The sequence below is a fragment of the Sinocyclocheilus anshuiensis genome, unplaced genomic scaffold (genome assembly GCF_001515605.1).
Source record: "Sinocyclocheilus anshuiensis isolate Anshui unplaced genomic scaffold, SAMN03320099.WGS_v1.1 scaffold464, whole genome shotgun sequence".
NCBI lineage: Eukaryota > Metazoa > Chordata > Actinopteri > Cypriniformes > Cyprinidae > Sinocyclocheilus > Sinocyclocheilus anshuiensis.
This window is the reverse complement of record NW_015555731.1, coordinates 841,936-862,338: the sequence shown is the minus strand read 5'-3', so window position 1 is coordinate 862,338 and position 20,403 is coordinate 841,936. Positions and strand designations below refer to the sequence as shown.

At 37.3% G+C, this 20,403-nt stretch overlaps 1 protein-coding gene across 4 annotated transcripts in view; it reads left to right on the top strand.

Moving 5' to 3' along the window:
• Positions 1-20,403, top strand: part of pkn1b (protein kinase N1b) — a 33,290-nt gene continuing 12,887 nt past the window's right edge. For 3 of the 4 annotated variants that reach the window (XM_016466306.1, XM_016466307.1, XM_016466305.1), the window contains exons 1-6: positions 10,239-10,371; positions 15,800-16,097; positions 16,276-16,421; positions 16,904-17,024; positions 19,515-19,660; positions 19,788-20,001. In XM_016466306.1, coding sequence (XP_016321792.1) covers positions 10,297-10,371; positions 15,800-16,097; positions 16,276-16,421; positions 16,904-17,024; positions 19,515-19,660; positions 19,788-20,001 — 1,000 coding nt within the window. In that variant the 5' untranslated portion in view covers positions 10,239-10,296. Of the gene's footprint in view, positions 516-10,238; positions 10,372-15,799; positions 16,098-16,275; positions 16,422-16,903; positions 17,025-19,514; positions 19,661-19,787; positions 20,002-20,403 lie in introns of those variants that run through there. The other variant, XM_016466308.1, reaches the window with a different exon arrangement.

Here is a 20,403-nt window from a genome sequence, read left to right as displayed (position 1 = left end):
TGACGGTAGCCTACTGTCTACGCGTGCTTTAGTCTCATCACAGAATGACGGCGGCAGGACCCTCCTGATGAACCACTCTTAGCAGTGAACCGGACCGGGATCGTTCAGTCGATTTGGATTTGATCGTCCGGAGATGCACTTTAGGGTCTGATTTTGGACTTCGGTGTACCAGGGATGCATATCTGACCCAGACGCAGGGAAAGCACTTTCCCTTTATTCATTATGCTATACATTCATGAACGCGATCCAGCCTAAACAGGGCGACAAATAAAACTAATTCCTCTGCTTTATCAAGGGAGTTCACGACACGCATTTTCGCAGAAGTGGCCCCTTGGATTTGATCTTTATGACCGAGCAAAGCATCTGCTTCATCGCCGTATCGGGTAGCCTATTTAACGCCCCACTGCCGTTATGATGCGTCGTTAGAGTGAAACTGAAGCTGCTCAGGTGAGAAGCATCGGCATCTCCGCTCCCTGTCACCTGAGATGGCCATCAACAAAACCGGCTCCATGCGTGTAAGTTTAGACCATCTGTCGCTCCTGTGAATGAACCGCGATGCTCTAATGCACTTCACATAATCTATTCTTTATTAGTCTCTGTGTGAGTGCGCGCTGTCTTTAAAGCTACTTGAATACTTCTGTAAATTGATACTAAACAGATAGAATGAACATATTCTTCTGTCTCTTACTACCTTAGTACAGCTAGCGAAGACTGGGTTATTTATCGCATTTTTTTACTCAGCGATTAGGGTTGGTTTATTTTGCAAAGCGGCAAAAGACAAAACTGCAGTGCGCTTCTAATAAACAGAACGTTATCGTGCGTTAGTGTGGACGCTAATATGTTTTTTGTTCTTTGTGTGAACGGACCTTTAGTGTTCTCGTTGGAGTATAGACTGTAAAAAGGAGTAAACAGAAGCAGGTGGACGTTAGGTGAACTCTCCTTTGCCCTCAGTCACCCTTTTTGAGGATTTATTACAGTTTTGTGATTATAATGAGCTCTGTGAAAACTATTTCTCTTATTTAGCATTTGGACTGCAGTGTAATCTTGTTGCTGGCGTAATGTAGGGTAAATTACCTAGATTTGCTCTTTTCGTAATTGTTCTACAGCAGGTTTGTCCTTTGAAGTGCTGGTACACAGTGTGGTGAGCGGCCAGCAGCTGTTTCAGTCTTGTTTACATGATTCCTGTAAATGTAACTGTAACAATGACGGTCTGCCAGCATGTCTTAGAAGTTTCAGGAGAATATCTCGGCAGTAATTGAATTGGTTTCTCTCTGGTGTTTTGCAGAACACTTGTTTGATGTTGGACTGTCTGTTGTTGTGGTCATCAGGCTCCATTTTGCAAGCCCCAAATATGAACCATTAGGGTGTGATCAGATGAGGAAAATAAATTGTTTCTTGAAATTTACAGACATCATGAAATCAAAATTGGAGTTTAATTATTTGTATACATGAGGTCATTTATATGCTATTGCACTCTTAATAATAAACCTGTAGTAGATAGATGCACACATTTACAATTTGCAGTCCTTCAATTCAAGGGAAATAGACCACATTTATTGATGTTTTTATATTGGCGTTCTTATTTATAGGGCCATAAGCATTTTTGTTGTTGTTGTTGTTGTTGTTATTAAATTAAATGGCCTCTAGAATGAGAATCCCTGAATTATAATAGTTTCATAATGTCAATAGTTGGTGGATCACAAAACAAGTCTAAAAATCCCACAGATGCACATTGAAAGAGGAAGCCAAGTAGTGTAAGTCTTACTGCTAAATGCAACAGAAAATCAGGGCCCTGCGACATTGATGTTTCAGCTTCGTCCTGGGAAGAATTAAAAATTAAACAGCTTTTTCTGAGCCCATCTTGCTGTACCGTAGATGAGAAACTGTATCAGCTGGCTGGCTCAGCTGTTCTCTGTCAGTACGGTATGTCTACCATTAAGGGTTTAGACTCGTTTTTAATGTTTCAGCACAAATGTTAAACTGAACTGATGGTCAGAGATAGAAAACACATTCTATTCAAGATGAATGCAAATGCATTTAGCTATACTTATTAGCTGTAATTTAGCTATAATTTTTTTGTCTTGGTTGCATTTTGAGTGCTTTTAAGTGTTGCCACAAGAGGCGCTATTGAGCAGTAGCTTAACCTCCTGTTGTGTTGAAAATCTGAATATTACTTTTGTGTTGCGGGTCAAACTGACCCCCACTGGTTTCTGTGCAATTTGCCATTAAGACATTAAGAGAAAAACTAAAGATTCGTATAAAAACAGGCTAAAATATGAGACATTTGAACTCTTACACCCTTTGTGTTGTGGGTCAATTCGACCTGGATATTTTTGTTTAAAATCAGCTGCACAGACACAAAATAAAAACACGTACTTGATGTTTTATTGACTACTTATAGTGACTATTTGCACACAAATCATTGGTCTTGGATTGATCACAGCTGCAAATAACTACAGCTAACCATTAATGCTATCTAACATTATTTGTACTCAGTATAAATAGTATTAACCGCTATTTGTACTTGGTGTAAATGTCTATATGTCTGGTTCTCAAACCCTTGTGAGGGTAAACTGGCCTTCTCACACAGTCCTGCAACAGACTACTAATTGAGATCCAAAAAAAGAACAACCAACAACATTATTTCACAAACTTTTAGACTGTGAAACTCAAATAGTTGAAGAAATGGCAAATTCTCCATGGATGACTCCTGAAAACCAGTCTTTAGTTTTGAGTCACTTTTGAGTCTTGAATTTCATATTTTTGCTGTTTTTCAAAGTGTTGATTTTTGGTGAATAACATGGGAACCAATGGGGGTCAGTTTGACCACAACACTATTTTGATGTAACCAAAATTTGTACCAAAAGACTTTACGAAACACATCGATTTGTTAAAACTTTGCATGTGCATTTATGACCCTGAATGAGAAAGTAACAGCATTTTTAGAAGAAATTAATAGTTTACCAATTTGCAAGCAATTAAATCAAATGTGGGTCAAATTGACCAACACGACAGGAAGGTTTAGTATGTTAAATGACACATTGCTTGCAACCATGTCTGCTTTTGTGTACTTGTTTGGTATGTTTCTGCCGGTGAGATTTATCTGTGAGGTGTTTATATAACTGGCCTGCTCACTGGAGAAAGATCCGCCCCATGATCCTTTTAGCCTGGCCGTGTCCCTCTTCACCCCCTGCTTTTACAGCCCATTAGATGCATTAAAGCTCATTGCACAAAATCAATAACCTGCTGTGGGTCGTTTGCTAAAACAATTGTCCAAATGTTTTTCTTCTGCGAGGAGAGCAGAAATCAGCCCTAATACCCTCGGGCTCAGTGAGTGTCACCGCTGGTAATGCGAGCGCGCCCGTTATGAGCTTTCTGTCCATCGTGATTGGAGAGAAACATCTTCGATGGCTTGAAGGGTCCTTGTGGTGAAATTCACCATCTGTTTACATTACAAGAGAAACATGAGCGCCATCGAAACGTAATGAGAGACAGTGATGTTTTGACAACACGAGTACATTTTGACCACCTCATTCGGAAACCAATGCTGTAGATTTGCGCATGAAAGCTTGATGCAAATTTCCTCCTCTGCATCCTCACCCTAGTTTAGTGTTGATGCCAGTTGATAAAGTAGACTTTTAGACTCCTGCTCTTTAAGGCAAGACACTACAGGTGAAAAGGATAAAAAAATATAAATAATAGATATCATACTTCCCCAACTGATTAATCGCAGTATAAGACAGCATTTCTGAAATGTTATGTTTAACTATGCAAATGAGGCATTAATTAAATATGCATTCATTTGAATAAATCTGAACATTGGACAAAGCCAGGTTCAAAATTCTTGTTTCATTTTGTTGACATATTACAGTAAAATGTTTTTACTGAGGATATTTTGGATTTCTATTGTTATCATGCTATAAATCAGACAAAACAAAGCATTTTCACCATGTTTTAGGAACAAAATGTTATAAAACACTGCGAATGATATATGAACAAACCCCTCAGTTTGAACAAACCCCTTCACGCTGTTGTTTTTCTAATCGAGCAAAAAGTGGATGGTGGCTGGGCTGGCAACTGTCAAGCTCTTAAAATGATGAACAAGCTTCTTAAAAGTGTCATAACGGTAGTCAATATGACTTATGTGCACAAGACATGTGTCCAGGTTCGGCTTAGGTTTGAATATGAAGAAAACATTTCCTTTTGTGTTCCACAAAATTAATAGTCATCAACATTTGGTGAGTAAATGACAGAATTGTACTTTTTGGGTGAACAATCCCTTTAAAATAATCTCGATAGTGACAACGAATGACAACAAAGTAAAAGCATCATTTAAAGCAAATATTCATCATGATCTGGGTCAGAGATTATGTAAATGTAATCAGCTTTTCTTTTAATAGAATTCAGTGAATTAATATCCCTTTCTGTACTGCAGTAAATCCTGACAAAGTCCAGAAACATACATACAGTCTTTCAGTGAGTGATCCGTTATTATGGTTAGAACCCTAATCCATAGAATCTTAATAACAGCAGGATATACCCTGTACATACAGGAAATGATGTCAGATGCTGCACCACCTCAGTTTGTTTTGACTGCTTCAGGATGAACGCATAGCACTAGCTATGTTTCTATCCATGTATTTTTATGCACGTTTTGGGGTAAGACGCTGGATGGAAATGCCAAGATGTGCATAAAAACTTAAACTGCACATAAAAATTGTATGCACTCAATTTTGCACAAGTTTATTTCACTACATAGCTTCTGTCTGCCGTCCTTTTTTTATTCACAGATTCCTTAACGTTCTATAAAGAGCTCAAGCTCAACAAAATAAGCTAGGAAAGCTTTACTCACTGGCTATTTTTGAGTCTTTGGTTTAATGTTTACAGCGCTTTTGCATGACATCCTCAAGAATAATATGAGGAAGGAATTCAGCAAACGAGACGCATAAAGTGAAAATATTAGCTATTAATTTGCAAATATTTTCAGTTTTTAACATATTTGAGGTGTTGTGCTGCTTTTTATAGACCCTATTTAACCCCATTTTAAAAGAATTGTTTGATTGAAGGATTCATTGAATCATTCATTAAAACAGACACTTGTCGCCACCTACTGGCGTTTTTAGTGTCATATTTATTTATTCATGACAAGCCTAAACCAGCACAAAAACACACTCAGTAAAATATTAATTATCGCCATCAACAAATCCCCCCCAAAATGTTACATATTTTGTTAAATATTATCATTTGTCAATATCACACAAAAAGGTCATCATTTAGGTCAGTGGTCTCAAACTCAATTCCTGGAGGGCCACAGCTCTGCAGAGTTTAGCTCCAACTCACACCTGGGACCCATTCTTCGTACGTCGCTTATTACATCCGAGATGAAATGTCACATCCAAGATGATATCATCGCGCTAATCAGGATCTGGCTAATTCGGTTCTTCGAACGCACCTGTTGTTGATGATTAGTATGGCTGGATTGAGTTATCTGAGATAATTGCACTTGACAAATTTCTGGACTTTTATAAGGAAACAGCCAAGCGAACAAAACTACATAAATGTTATAATAGATAAATGAAATGTGGACTGTTTTTATTTTTTATTTGATTTTTTTTACATGTTTCCCAATTATTTATATTCACGATTTCTAATATTTTTACAGGCTTTACATTTTCATTTCAATGTAGTAATTAGCAAGTAATTTAATTTTATATTTGAACAGATTTGTTACGTGACAGCATCTTTAAATTAATTTTTAAATTATTATTATTTTAAATTATTGTCCCTGGATTAGTAGGATACTCTTGTAATAAAGTAGCGGAGGTAGCGGACATATTTTAGGTATCAATTCTGCTTAAAAAGATGCGATCTAATCCTGTTTACATGAAATAAGATGCTCCCGAGCAGGTTTAAGCTTAAGGACCTGTTGCTCTGACAGCAACTCCGGGATGAGCTTCGAAGAACCAAATAATCGTCAACAATCAAATCTAGCTAACTGAGTTAGCGATGTATGAAGAACGGGCCCCTGCTTGGAAGTTTCTAGTAATCCTGAAGAGCTTAATTAGCTGGATCAGGTCTGTTTGATTAGGGTTGGAGCTAAACTGTGCAGAGCTGTGGTCCTCCAGGAACTGAATTAGAGACCAATGATTTAGTTCATTTGGTACACAGACACACATAGATTGTGTACATGTGTGTGTGTGTGTGTGTGTGTATTGGTTTATGCTACCTATATTATGAGGACCAAATGTCCCCACAAAAAAGAAATACATAAAAAGAAATACAAATTTTAACTTTTGGCATGAAAAACAGCTCATAAACCATAATATCTTTAAAAAAAAGCTTATTTTTTGTTAAATAAAATCTTTTAAAAATTAGACTAATTTTGTAATCATTTGTAATCACAGGACCTCCCACCCCACCATCCCCATTCAATTCGACCACTGGCTTATACTTATCACTGGCTATACATTATTTTAAACTACATTTTTATAATTGTTGTATAATTCTTAGACCTGCAGTCTCTCATCAGTTGAGTTACTAATAATTATAATTAATCTGCCAAAAACGTGAAGAAAGAGCTGAAACCTTCAGACGCATGCATGAATGCAGATGCTGACGGAGGCCGCACACACATTATTCATTCTGAAGTCTTAATGTGACTCTGAATAATACATCTGTGTGCAGCAGAGTTTCATCTGAAATGTCCGTGTGATTTCACAGACAGTCATGATTGTGTCTGATTGCTTTCTGAACACTGATGATCCGTGTCAGAACGAGACTTCACTGAAGCTTCCAGCAGAGTTTAGATGTTAAATGTTCAAAGGTGAAATCAAAATGGACTTTATTAAAATTGTATTGATAGTGTTATTGATTCATCAGAAAAAAATACGTTCATCTTTTTAATCTATTTTTTTTCAACCAGCTCATATAGAGGTGTTTCACCATTGAATCGATTCAAATCAAGTCTTGTCTGTTTTTCAGTAAATATATGGTTTTGTTCTGAAATATGGAAGTAAAATGCATTTGCGTTTCACATTGACATTAATTAAAAGGTCTGAAGAATCATGCTAAACTTAAACACATTATCTGATATTTGTAGCTCATTTCTGGGTTATATTTTGGATAAAAGCGTCTGTTAAATGACTAAATGTAAATGTAAAAATATATATATATATATATATATATATATATATATATATATATAAACAATAATACAAATAGTAGATGGCATAACAGTATAGTACAGTATGTTACACTGTAAAAAAAAAAAGTAATAATATGTAAAACAAAAACAGAGTTATACAAGAATTGTAAACACCTGAATGATAAATGATGAATGATTGAGTGCTGCACTATTTTATTTTAATTTAATTTATATTTACTTTTTTAAAAGACTGACAATACACACTGTTGGTGTAAGAAGTGCTTTAGAAGTGCACTGATTAGTGTTGAGGTATATTTAGCGTGATTTGGTTGGTTTTCTGAGATCCGTTCATAGGATTTTTGTCTTTCTCAGAAGCAAGAGTCCTTCTGCTAATTCAGTTTTTATTACATTTAAGTTGCTCGTTGTTTCTGCCAAAATCACTAAGAGAAATGGATCAGTCCACTCAACCCTCACTAATGACTTCCTGTCTCTCTCTCTCTCTCTCTCTCGCTCTCTCTCTCTCTCTCTCACTGACCGTGTTTAATTTCTCTCGTCCACACGCGTCTTTCATTGATCAGTTGTGAGATGTTTAGAGACTCAGGTGTAGTTTTCACTCAGTGAGACGTGTGGACTAGCAATCATTCAGATCTCTTGAAATTTGATCTACTTCGCACAAAACCCACGATACACGCTGTAATAAACAATAAAACAAACATGATATTTGGAGCTTGTTTCTGGGTTTCATTTTATTACCTGGAGCATTGTGTTTGCGTTGATATGCTGTTGCTATGGGTGTGTTTAGGTGGTGTTAAGGCATGGCTAGTTGGTTGATAGGATGTTCTGAGTAGTTGCTAGGCAGTTGCTGGGGTGTTCTTGGTGGTTGTTAGGCAGTTGCTAGGGTGTTCTTGGTGGTCACTAGGGTGTTCTTGGCAGTAGCTAGGCTTTCGCTATGGCTTAGGCAGTTGCTAGGGTGTTCTTGGTGGTAGCTAGGCAGTTGCTAGGGCTTAGGCAGTCGTTAGGGTGTTCTTGGTGATGGTTTAAAGATTTTTCCTAATGTTTTTGTCCCCTAAATGCTATTTTATTATTTGTTAAAGATAGTTTTTAAGACATTTGGTAGGTAGTTGCTAGGGTGATTTGTGTACCTCAGTGGCTTTGCTTCGCTCCGGCTGTTTTGTAGATATATGAACTCGTGTTGTTCGGTTCCTGTGTAATGTTGTCTGTAAATACAGCAGTCAGATGGCTTCTGGAAAACGTTCCCGGCTGGAATACCTGAGTGTTACGCTGTCAGTCTGATTTGTGGGTGGGGCCTCATGGGTGGAGCCTTACAGACCCTGTGAAGCATCACGGGAAGGTTTCCAGTGTCATTTTGGAATGTAGTGCCTCAGTTTAACCTGGTCAAATTTGGACCTGAGATGAAAGATGCATGATCATAATGATAGATAATGTTTATATTCAGAACATAGATCTCTTTCTTTAGAGTAGCTTGATACAATAATAACTCACTTCTCTGTTTTGCGTCACTAGATGTTGCAGAAAGAACCATATGAAGACAGTAGAGACCTTAAGTCCTGTGCCTTTATATGGATAACCACACACATTAAAGGAACATTTCTCCCAAAAATGAATATTTGCTGAAAATGTACTCGCCCTCAGACTATTCTAGATGTAGATGAGTTTGTTTCTTCATTAGATTTGGAGAACTGTAGCATCACTTGCTCAGCAACGGATCCTCTGCAGTGAATGGGTGCCATCAGAATGATTGTCTAAACAGCTGATAAAAACATCACAATAGTCCACAAGTAATCCACACCACCCCAGTACATTAATTAATGTCTTGTGAAGCCAAAAGCTGCATGTTTGTAAGAAACAAATCCATCAAGGCATTTTTAACTTCAAACCGTTGCTTAAAAAGTCCATTATCCATACTAACACTTCCTTCAGTGAAAAACTCCATTCCCTGTTTTCCTCTCACATCAAAATCCACAACATATTTGTTTAGAGCTGTTTTTGCTTAAACAGTCCTTAATCTGTGTATTTATCTCCTAAGGAGATTGACTTTTTCACTGGTGGAAGCAATTTTATGGATACTTGTATTTTGACTCATATTTGTAACAAAGTTAAAAGCATCTTAATGATGGATATGTTTCTTACAAAGTTTTTCACTTCACAAGACATTAATTAATGTACTGGGGTGGTGTGGATTACTTGTGGATTATTGTGATGTTTTTATCAGCCATTTGGACTCTCATTCTGACGGCACCCATTCACTGCAGAGGATCTCATTGCTGAGCAAGTGATATAATGCTAAATTTCTACAAATCTGATCTTATTATTCATCATTATTCATTATGTTCTTTATTCTAGAAATGGTATTTCAGTTGCAGTGAATTTAAGGCAGTGTGTTTGTATTATGCACTTGTGAGTGTTTTTGTTTGAATGGTTTCATTTCCTCTTTGGTTCAGAACAGTCACAAAAGTTTGCAAATGTCATACTGTGTATTAAAACATACAGACATGTAATGGTGCCAAGCTGCAGAGCTCGTCTCTGAGCAGGAAGTTGGTCGAGAGATTTCAAAAGCGAACCATCCACGTGCCCGTGTGTGCCTGTGTGTTCCTGTGCAAACAGCAATTGTCTCTTGTGTGTTATGTAGAGATTAACAGGAAGCTGTTGTTGTCGTTCTCTGTGAGCGGAAGCCATCGCAGTATATGGTGTCAGTGGCTCTAATAACAGACAGAACCGTGTTTGATCTGAGGAGAACGGGAGAGGAGAGGAGGTGATGGACAGTGAAGGAGATGCGGGAGATTGTTCGCTGGAGGAGTTTCCCTCCAGCCCAGCGGAGGTCGAACATGTGGTAGGAGCTCAAAACCTGGTCGTCACAAGTCGTTCCAAACCTGTATGAATTGAGTTTTTCTGTGGAACATAAAAGAAGATATTTTAAAGAGTTACTTTAGTATATTTTATTATACTATTGTAGTAGTATTAATAGTTGAGTTATATTTTTATATTTTCAGTTTTAATTTTAAAGTTTTTGCAACGTTGTTGTGTTGTTGTTACTTATTCTTTATTATTATTTTAAATATTTCTGTGTCAGTGGCTCTAATAACAGACAGAACCGTGTTTGATCTGAGGAGAACGGGAGAGGAGAGGAGGTGATGGACAGTGAAGGAGATGCGGGAGATTGTTCGCTGGAGGAGTTTCCCTCCAGCCCAGCGGAGGTCGAACATGTGGTAGGAGCTCAAAACCTGGCCGTCACAAGTCGTTCCAAACCTGTATGAATTGAGTTTTTCTGTGGAACATAAAAGAAGATATTTTAAAGAGTTACTTTAGTATATTTTATTATACTATTGTAGTAGTATTAATAGTTGAGAAAATAATGTGTTTTTTGAACCTTAAACCGCATAAACACATTTCATTACACCAAATACACAAAATAATGTTCTTTTTAGCAGCATCATATGACCCCTTTAAGTCTAAAAGGTTTGAAACAACACGAGGATGGATTAATGATGACAGAATTTACATTTTTGGCTTAATTAAGCCTTTAAGGCCTGAACTAAACCTTTGTGAGCTGAAGATCATTATGATTGTGGTTCATAGCTGTTGTGATTTTGCGTTTATGATGTTTCTGAACCGTGTTTGTAGTAAAAACTAATGCTGCTCAGAGCTTAGTGGTGTTCACAACACATTCGACTTCCGTAATATGACGTGTTTCTGGGTGAAACAGGATATAATGATAAAATTAGGCCAGGACTTGATTTTCTTTTTCTGAATAAATGATCGGATGCTGAACGTGTATCTGTCTGAAGGTGGCTGATGAATAAGATGGATTGATGACATGAGAGGAAAAGGAAAGTTGTTGCAGAGGAGGAGAAATTTCAAAGCATGAAGATACATTTTTTTGCATTAGAAACATGATCTGATGGATCATTAGCAATAGATCAGGAATGAGTATTTAAATACATAGGATTCATGTGAGAAATAACGACCCAAATGAGTCACTAGTTGTCATCAAATAAGAATATATACTGACAACAATTTGGTGTAAGATTTTCAATTTATACTGAAAGATTGCTAGTAAGTTTCACACGTAATTATAAAGAAACAGCAAATAACATGTTATATTAAACATGATAAACTGAAATAGTGTTTTGTAAAACATACCCACAATAATCTTTGTTTTATTTCCAAATGTGACTGTAGAGCTAGAAAATTAACAGGGAGAGCAGATCAGATCCATCTGATGAGAAATGTTAATATGTTTATGTGTACACATTGAGATCTCTGACTTTTGATGGCAGACTTTGAGATCTTGGCTAATTTTAGACATTGAGATCTTTTCTGAGATAAATGTGAGATTAATTGTGTCTTTTTGAAAGAAGAAGCATTCGAGAAGCAGGAGACTTAAGCAAAACTCCATTGAACTGAAGGAACTATTGAGATTTTAAAGAGATTAAAGAGCGGTTTTTCTTTCCTACATGTTTTATGTGTGTGTTGAACGTACTGAAGTGACTTTTCCTGTGTGTTTTGTAAGTGAGCTGCTCATGGCAGAACTTCCTTATTGAGTCACAATGTTCATGTGTGTCGTCAGCTGAAATATAACGCAGCTGAATGTTTCTGCGGTGTCTTGAGTCTGGTACCTGCTCTATTTACACCGCCAGACGTGTGTTTAGTCTTTAAATGGCTGTGCGAACTGTACAAGTGTGTTATATTTCAACTGGGTGATGTTTGATTACAGTTCAGCTCAGTCTGTGCGATTCTCTGTGTCTCTTGTGTCCGTATTGGCTAACGAAAACAAAACGCAAAAGAGAACTTCTGTATGCGGGTCGACACTATCCATGATGATAAGGTTTCTCTTGATGTTGTTGACTTCCTCTGCATGAGCGCTGAACCGCAGAGCTGCCCTTTGATTCTCCTCACACCACTGCTGACTCATTACTGATCGCTAACAAAGACTACAACAGTAGTTTCAATTACAGCTGCAAAGACCAATTTAAAAGCACTTAATTTCACTGTAAATGTATTAGATCCTCTGGAAAGCCTTGTTGTACTTGAAGTTATTGAAGAAATTATTGCTTGCTAAAACTTTTTGTGATTAATTTTACTGTAAAGCTGCTTTTAAGTCATTTGTATTGTATAAAGTGCTGTATGAATGTAAAAAGTAAAAACTGGTTTAATATATTTTAAAGTGAAAAACTTTTATTCAGCAAGAATGCATTATATTGTAATGTTTCCAACATTAATAATAATCAGAAATGTTTCTTGAGCAGCAAATCAGCATTTTAGAATGATTTCTAAATGATCATGTGACACTGAAGACTGGAGTAATGAAGCTGGAAATTCAGCTTTGATCACAGGAATAAATTACTGTTTAACATATATTCATATTGAAAACAGTTATTTTAAATTCTAATAATATTTCACTGTTTTTACTGTATTTTTGCTCAAATAAATGCAGCCTTGGTGAGCAACAGAGACTAGCCCTTTTGTAAACATAAAAACGTGTATATATATAAAATAATAAAAAATAAAAAAAAAAAGTTTTTTTGTGTGTGCTCTTTTGCAATAAGAGTTCCCTCACTCCTTGCACTAAAAAGCATCAAAATCACTGCAGATACAGACACTTGATCTAATGAGTGACATTCCCAAGTTTAATATTTGATTTCTCTTCTGAAATACACTGGTCTGGACTGTCGTTGTAGGTTTGAGATGTCAGTGTGTTTGGTCTAAGAGCAGGTGGTGTGTTTATGTCCCGCTGTGAGGGAGTTATTTATGGTCGTATTGAATCAATGTACAGCAGAGCACCGTCACTGACCCCGGATCTGTTAAGAGTCTAAGTCTCAGACATCACACTCTTCGTTTCGGTCTTTTGAAATCAATGTGCACTGGTTTGTACCAGTCCACCAGGAAACAGTGTTATGTTTACTGATGCAGTGAGTCTACAAGATCTGTGTCATTAATACATGGATTTTCAGAGTGTTTATTTATTTATTTATTGAGGAACTCAAAAAGCAAGTAAACTAGATACTCACAGGCAGAACTGATAATTCCACTTTTCTTTCAAAGTCATTTCTTTGAAACCATCATTGCTATAATTGAATGGAAATTCAGATTACAGAAACTACACATATTTACTGTACTTCCATGTTCTTTCATTGATGTTTCATCAACTGCAGATTTAACCTGAGTATCTGTCTGTCTGTCTATTGATCTGTCTATCTCTCTATCTTCCGTCTCTGTTTCTGTCTATCATTCTCTGTTGTTCTGTCGTTCTACCTGTCCATCATTCTATGTATCATCTCTCTCACTCTTTCTGTCTGTCTATCCTTATATCAATCTATAAATCAGTCAATCTACGTCTCATTCTTTTTATTGTTATTAAACTTTATTTGAAAAGGGACCATGTACAATTTTAACATAAATGTTTCCATTTCATGCATTGTACCGAATTTAGCCAATGGCTAGTTTTCATCCGCGGTCCCTTGGCAGGTAATCATAATCCCAGATAGACATAAGAACAAAATAACACATCCCATCAGAGCCAAAAAAGAACAGTAAAAATAACGTTCAGTTAAGCCACAACTATATCAGTGTTTACAGATTTGAGTTGCTTTTAAATAAAATTTTAGTTTTAATTTAAACATGTCAATAGATGTGCACATCCTTATGTCTTCTGGTAGAGTGTTCAAGTGAATAATAGCATTCACTTAGAAAGATGATAACCCAAAGGCAGAATGACGAAAAGGAACAACACAATCACTAGTAGATGATGATCTAGTAGATCTTACAGAGACTGTAGAGCGAAAATGCACAAAATCACGAAGTATAGAAGGGGCTAAACCATTTAAAATTTTATATACCATAAACAAATTTGAGAAAAGTCTAAAATTATCAAAGCTCAAAAAAAGGTATTTCTCGAGAACCCTACAGTGGTGATATTGGTTAGGCTTTTTGTCTAGAGTTTTTAAGGTCTGTTTATAAAGAGATTTTAAAGGTTTAATAACAGTTTCCCCTGCTTGACCCCAACATGTCAGACAGTATGTCAGATGAGAAAAGATTGTAGCATGCATAAAAGTCTTGGCTACATCAGTGGGTAGACATTGTCTAATTTGTCTAAAATTGATCAAGTTATATTTTATAGTCCTCACCAATTTCTTTACATGTTTTTTAAAACTAAGATTTGGATCCAGCGTTAAACCAAGATAATTAAACTCAGTAACAATTTCTATCTTTTCACCATTTATAAAAATATCTGCATTGGAAGAACACACATTCATTTTAGAAAAAAATCATCCGTTTTGTTTTACCAGTGTTCAAGGTAAGACACGATTGCTCTAACCACTGTGTAAAACTTTCCATAGCAACATTTAGCTTTTTAGCTGCTAACTCTGCTGTTCTCGCATGTGTAAAAATAACAGTATCGTCAGCATACATTTGCACTTGTATCCCTTCGCACTGCTGTGGGAGATCATTAATGTGCAAATCTAAAAATATGGCACCAACTGTTCCACCTTTGTCAAGTTTAGATTTTATTTGCTCTGTTAAATGTAAACTACCTTTTCTGCAACCTTTGAGACTACTGGAAATATGCTGATTGGTCTATAGTTGCTTACCTCAAAATGATCCCCAGATTTTAAAATAGGAGAAACAATGGCTTGCTTCCATGCAGTAGGAAAAACACTATATTCAAATGATAAATTAATTAAATGAGAGATAATAGCAGCTAAAGTATCTTTATGAGTTTTAAGAAACTTAGTATCAAATTGATGAACATCCCTACATTTAGTATTTCTTAATGAGCTGATAACTTTGTTAACCTGTGTTTTATTAGTCATGGCTAGGTTAAAACCTTGGCTATCACCATCAGACGGTAGAATAATTCTTTCCATTTTTACAAATTTTCCCCCAGTTCGTTAACAGAATTAATAAAAAAATTATTAAAAACAGTAGCAATGGAATAATCATCTAGAATAAAATTTCCTTGAACTTTGATCTTGACATCTCCTGGAGAATTTATCTCCTTCTGTAGAAGACTATTAACATTTTTCCAAATCAATTTGCTGTTTCCTTTTACCTCATTCAATTGGTGAAGATAATAATTTGATTTAGCTACTCGCAGCTCTCGAGTAACTTTATTCCGCAGTCCTTTATAACAAAGCCTGTCGATATCCCTTCCTGTCTTAATAGCCATCTTTAATGCTGAGTCCCTGTTCTTCATCAGCTTCCGTAAGTTGTCATTGAACCAAGGTAGATTATTTTTATGCCTATTTTTTTTCCTGAACTTTTGTAGTAAATTTGTCCCTTACAGAGTTAGTCCTATTGATGAGTGTTACAGCCATACTCTTTCTTTCTGTCTGTCCATCATTCTATCAGTCTTGTCTGTTTTATCCGTCTTTCTTTCTGTCTGTCTCTATGCATCATTCTATCTGTCTATTATTCTCTGTCTATCAATCTATCATTTTATCTACCTGTCTTAGTCTGTCTATCTAGCTATCTATCATTGTATCTGTCTCTGTGGATCTTTCTATCTATCAATCTATCCATTATTCTATCTGCCTGTCTCTGTCTCAATTTTTTTCTGTCTGTCTATTGTTCTATCTATTTATCATTCTGTCATACATAACCTCAGCCTGCCATGACCCCTCCTGTTTCTCCTAGGATTCGGATGGTTTTTCCGTCCTGGAGCAGCTGGGACTGGACCAGAACTCTGATTTCTCAGACTCCTGCGTGCAGCAGCGGTTGGATGAGCAGCGAGAGAGGATCCGGAGGGAGATCCGGAAGGAGCTGAAGATAAAAGCGGGTGCAGAGAACCTGCGACGGGCCACCACTGACAAACGCAATGCCCAGCAGGTGGAGAGCCAGTTACGCAGCTCCAGCCGCAAACTGGACTCGCTCCACGCTCAGCTGCAAGAGCTGGACGCCCACATCGTAGTCAAGGGTCACGATGACAGCAAAGGTCAGGGGTCATCATTATTACCTCATCTTTAAGACTACATGCAATAAATGAGTTTAATGTAAATTTGTGATAAAATTGTCATTTGATGATGTGATTTGTTGTCTATATATTTACAGTCCTCATAATCCTGTTAGACCGTGACCCCAGATGAATGTTTGACCCTGTCTTTGACCCGCAGATGACCTTCAGTCTCTTGGGACGCCAGGTCGCTCTTCAGCCAATCAGGACAGGATTAAGGCTCTGGAGCGACAGCTCAACATCGAACTGAAGGTCAAACAGGGGGCAGAGAACATGATCCCCATCTATGCCAATGGGGTTACCAAGGTACTGACTGTCTACTGTATATATCTATCTATCTGATTGTCTCTCTCTCTGACGGTTTATATCTGACTGTCTAACTATATATGACTGTCTGTCTGTCTAACTCTATCTGGATGTCTAGCAATCTGATTATCTATCTGGGTGTCTATCTGAATGTTTATATGACTACCTGTCTGAATGTCTATATCTGTATGTCTGTCTGTCTGTTTGGATGTCTATCCATCTGACTGTCTATCTGACTGTCTGTCTTTCTATCTGATTATCTATCTATCTATCTATCTCTCTGACTGACTGTCTGTCTGTCTTTCTATCTGACTATCTGTCTGTCTTTCTATCTGATTATCTATCTGGATGTCTATCCATCTGACTGTCTATCTGGAAGTCTGTATGTCTATCTGACTGTCTACAGTATCTGTCTGGATGTCTATCTATCTATCTTACATTTTACCTTGATGTCTCCATCTATCCATCTTTCTATGCTCCAGGATAAAAAACTGCTTCAGTCAGCTCAGCAGATGCTGCAGGACAGTAAGACGAAGATTGACATCATCCGTATGCAGATCCGTAAAGCCATGCAGGCCACCGAACAGACAGACGACATTCAGGGTATGTCTCACCGCTACAGATGTGTTCTGTCAGTCTCACTCCGACAAATAAGAGTTTAGCAGCTTATCATGATCATAGATCTCTTTAATGGCTTAAACGCAGTGTAAAGATCCCTTAACATCACTTTTCTCTGTTTGCCTCTCTAGAGGGAGTCTCATTTCACATTGTCAGACTTCTTCAGCATTAGTGAAAGTGAAGTGACGTGTGGCCAAGTATGGTGACCCATACTCGGAATTTGTGCTCTGCATTTAAAACATCCAACTGCATTTAAACCACCCGGAGCGTTGGGGGCTCAGTGCCTTGCTCAAGGGTTTCACCTTAGTCGTGGTATTGAAGGTGGAGAGAGTACTGGTTATTCACTCCCCCCACCGACAATCCCTGCCGGACCTGAGACTCGAACTTGTGACCTTCGGGTTACAAGTCCGACCCTCTATCCATTAGGCCACGACTGCCCCATCGGGGCATAGTCTTGTCCATACTGCAGCCCAGGTTCACTCAACAGTGCTATTGTGACATAAGGCTACTAAAATTATTTGCATTCAGCGTAATATTGCATAAATGGTGAGGACACGAATCCATATGTTTTGCAAACCAGTCTGCTGTCATCTCGTCAAACAGTCTAATTCTGGCAAGTGACAAATGACTGTCTGTCTTTCCAGACTGCTGTTTGTCTGTTTAGACGAACACAAAAGGAGAAATTAAGAACATTTAAACTCATCTTTACTATACAATGACAGTTCTTTTAAACTTGTGTGAGGAACAGACCCAAATTTAATTCACTATTCACCGTCAAACTTTGCAAACCAATGGCATTTGCCTGCAACAACACCAAATGTTTTGCAAATGCAAATCCAGAATTTTGGCATAAAGGAAGACTTTCAGTCAATAATGAGTTAAGTTTGAGTCTGTTTCTCACACAATGACTTCAGAAGACTTATAATATAGTGCACAAGTTGTATTGACTGGTACTTTTAGTACCAGTAGATGCTTTTTGGAGCGTGACATTTTCTGGCTGTTGTATATAAAAGAGCTGTGTGAAAATGTTTGGATGTACTATCCCTTAATGAAGTTATTTCTCAATGCCTTCATTGATAGAGTAAAAGAGTCAGATTTAAAGAAAGATGTGAGATGTAAACAGAAAGATGAGAGCTGGAGGGAGGAAATGGACAGAGCTGAAGCGTGCGGCTCTAATGAACACTAATGGCGTGTTTCGGCGCTGAAGTCTCATGTGTCCTGGGGCTAGACGGCAGCGGCTGGTTAAGAATAGATTTATTAATGCCGCTCCACCCTTCGGCCATCAGCGTCCATTGCCGGGCCGCTCGGGGAATGACGTTTGACATCCTGTGAGGGGATTTGAGGATGGGTCTCTCCATCAGCGGGAGCTGCAGTTTCACTTGATAATTCTTGTTGATCCATAACATCTGTTTTGTTTCATTTGGTGATAATTCTGCTCTTCCAGAGTCTTGTTTAAGGTTAGAGAAAGATCTTGTTCTGTCAGTTCGATTCATCATAATGTTGATTCTAAGAGCTAAAGTGCTAGAAATCACGGTTCACGTCATTTCTGATTCATTATTTTAGAAATGGAAAGTCAGGTCAAGCGCATTGCATTTCTTGCACTGCTCTCTGGCTGTATACTGCACTTTTTGGCAGATGTAGTCATTTATATTGGTACTCCATATATACTGTGCATGGCATACTTAGTGCATACTGTGAATATAGTATGAGCAGTTGGCCATTCTGTATATATCCTGCAGGTTTGTGAGTGTGTGAAAGGGTCTGTTCCTCAGCTGCTGTTTCTGTCAGGTGGAGGGTTTTTTAGGAGGTCCATGTCTAACCTAGTGTTATTTTAGTATTGTTAATTTCCTATTATTGTATTTATTAATATTTCGATTTAAATATTATTTTGTTTTTATTTATATATATATATATATATATATACTGTTTTTATTTTAATCTTAGTTTAGGTTTTAGTTTCTTATTTTTAACTTAAACTTAGATTTAGTTTTTATGTTTTTTTTATTTATTTCAGTTTCATTTTAGTTTAGTTTTACACATTTTAATTCTTCAACTTAAACTAAATGAAAATCAGAAATGTTCCTGTGGCTACTAAATGAAATAAAATAGGTTTACTTTTTATTTTATTTGTCAAATAATGTTTATTTTAATTTTAGTGTAAGTTTTAGTAATTTTGTTGTGTGTTTTTGATTATTTTAATGTCTTTTTTTAAGTTTTATTTCAGTTAGTTTCATTTCCAGTTGTAGTCAGTTTTGTTCTTCAACTTAAATTTATTTTATTTCAATTAGTTGCCACAGCAACATTTCTGATTTTCATTTAAAGTTGTATCACGTTGTTAAATAGTCCTAATTACAATCATAAATCAAACACAGGCTCATTACAGATTTTCACTCAGTGACGGAGGTCTTGTGATAGTGTGTTTCTATTAATAGCATCACCCAGCAGGATCTAATGCATGTGTGTGTGTCTCTGCAGGTAAGCCGGATCTGTGTGGGGTGGAGCTCCGTATCGAGGAGCTCTGGCATCATTACCGTGTTGAACATGCCATGGCCGAGGGTGCCAAAAACATGCTGAGACTTCTGGGAGCTGGAAAAGCACAGGACAAGAAGGCCATCGCTGAGGTGTTAGAAACACACATGCACCTCCTCAAATACCTTAGGAGAAACAAAAGCTGACACAGATTACACACAGAAGCTGGCATTTGTTTGGATCTGAGGAATGAGGGTGAAGGTTTTGTTTGTGTTCTAGGCTCAGTCTCGTCTCAGCGAAGCGTCCCAGCGCTTGGATCTTCTGCGAGTGTCGTTAGAGCAGCGTTTGGTCAATCTACCGGAAGATCATCCGAAAGTGTGTCTGATCAAGGAGGAGTTAGTGTTGGCGTCGTCTTCGGCCTTCAGCTCCCGTCACAGCGCCCCCTACGTCCACAATCAGTACAGCACCCTCAGCAAACCCTCGCCGCTCACCGGTACATCACTAACATGAGAGTCAAGAACCTGTCTACAACAACGACTCATATTTCATTCCAAAATCTAATTTTTTTTTTTAAATATATATATAAATACAAAATTTAAAATGCATTAAAAAAAATTTAATCATAAAATATGAATTTAAATTAAATTATTCATGTAAATATCATTAACATGTTTTAAAGGGTTACTCCACCCCAAAATTAAAATTTTGCCATTAATCACTTACCCGCATGTCGTTCCAAACCCGTAAAAGCTTCGTTCGTCTTCGGAACACAATTTAAGATATTTGGGATGAAAACCGGGAGGCTTGTGACTGTCACATAGACTGCCAAGTAAATAACACTGTCAAGGTCCAGAAAAGTATGAAAGACATCGTCAAAATAGTCCATCTGCCATCA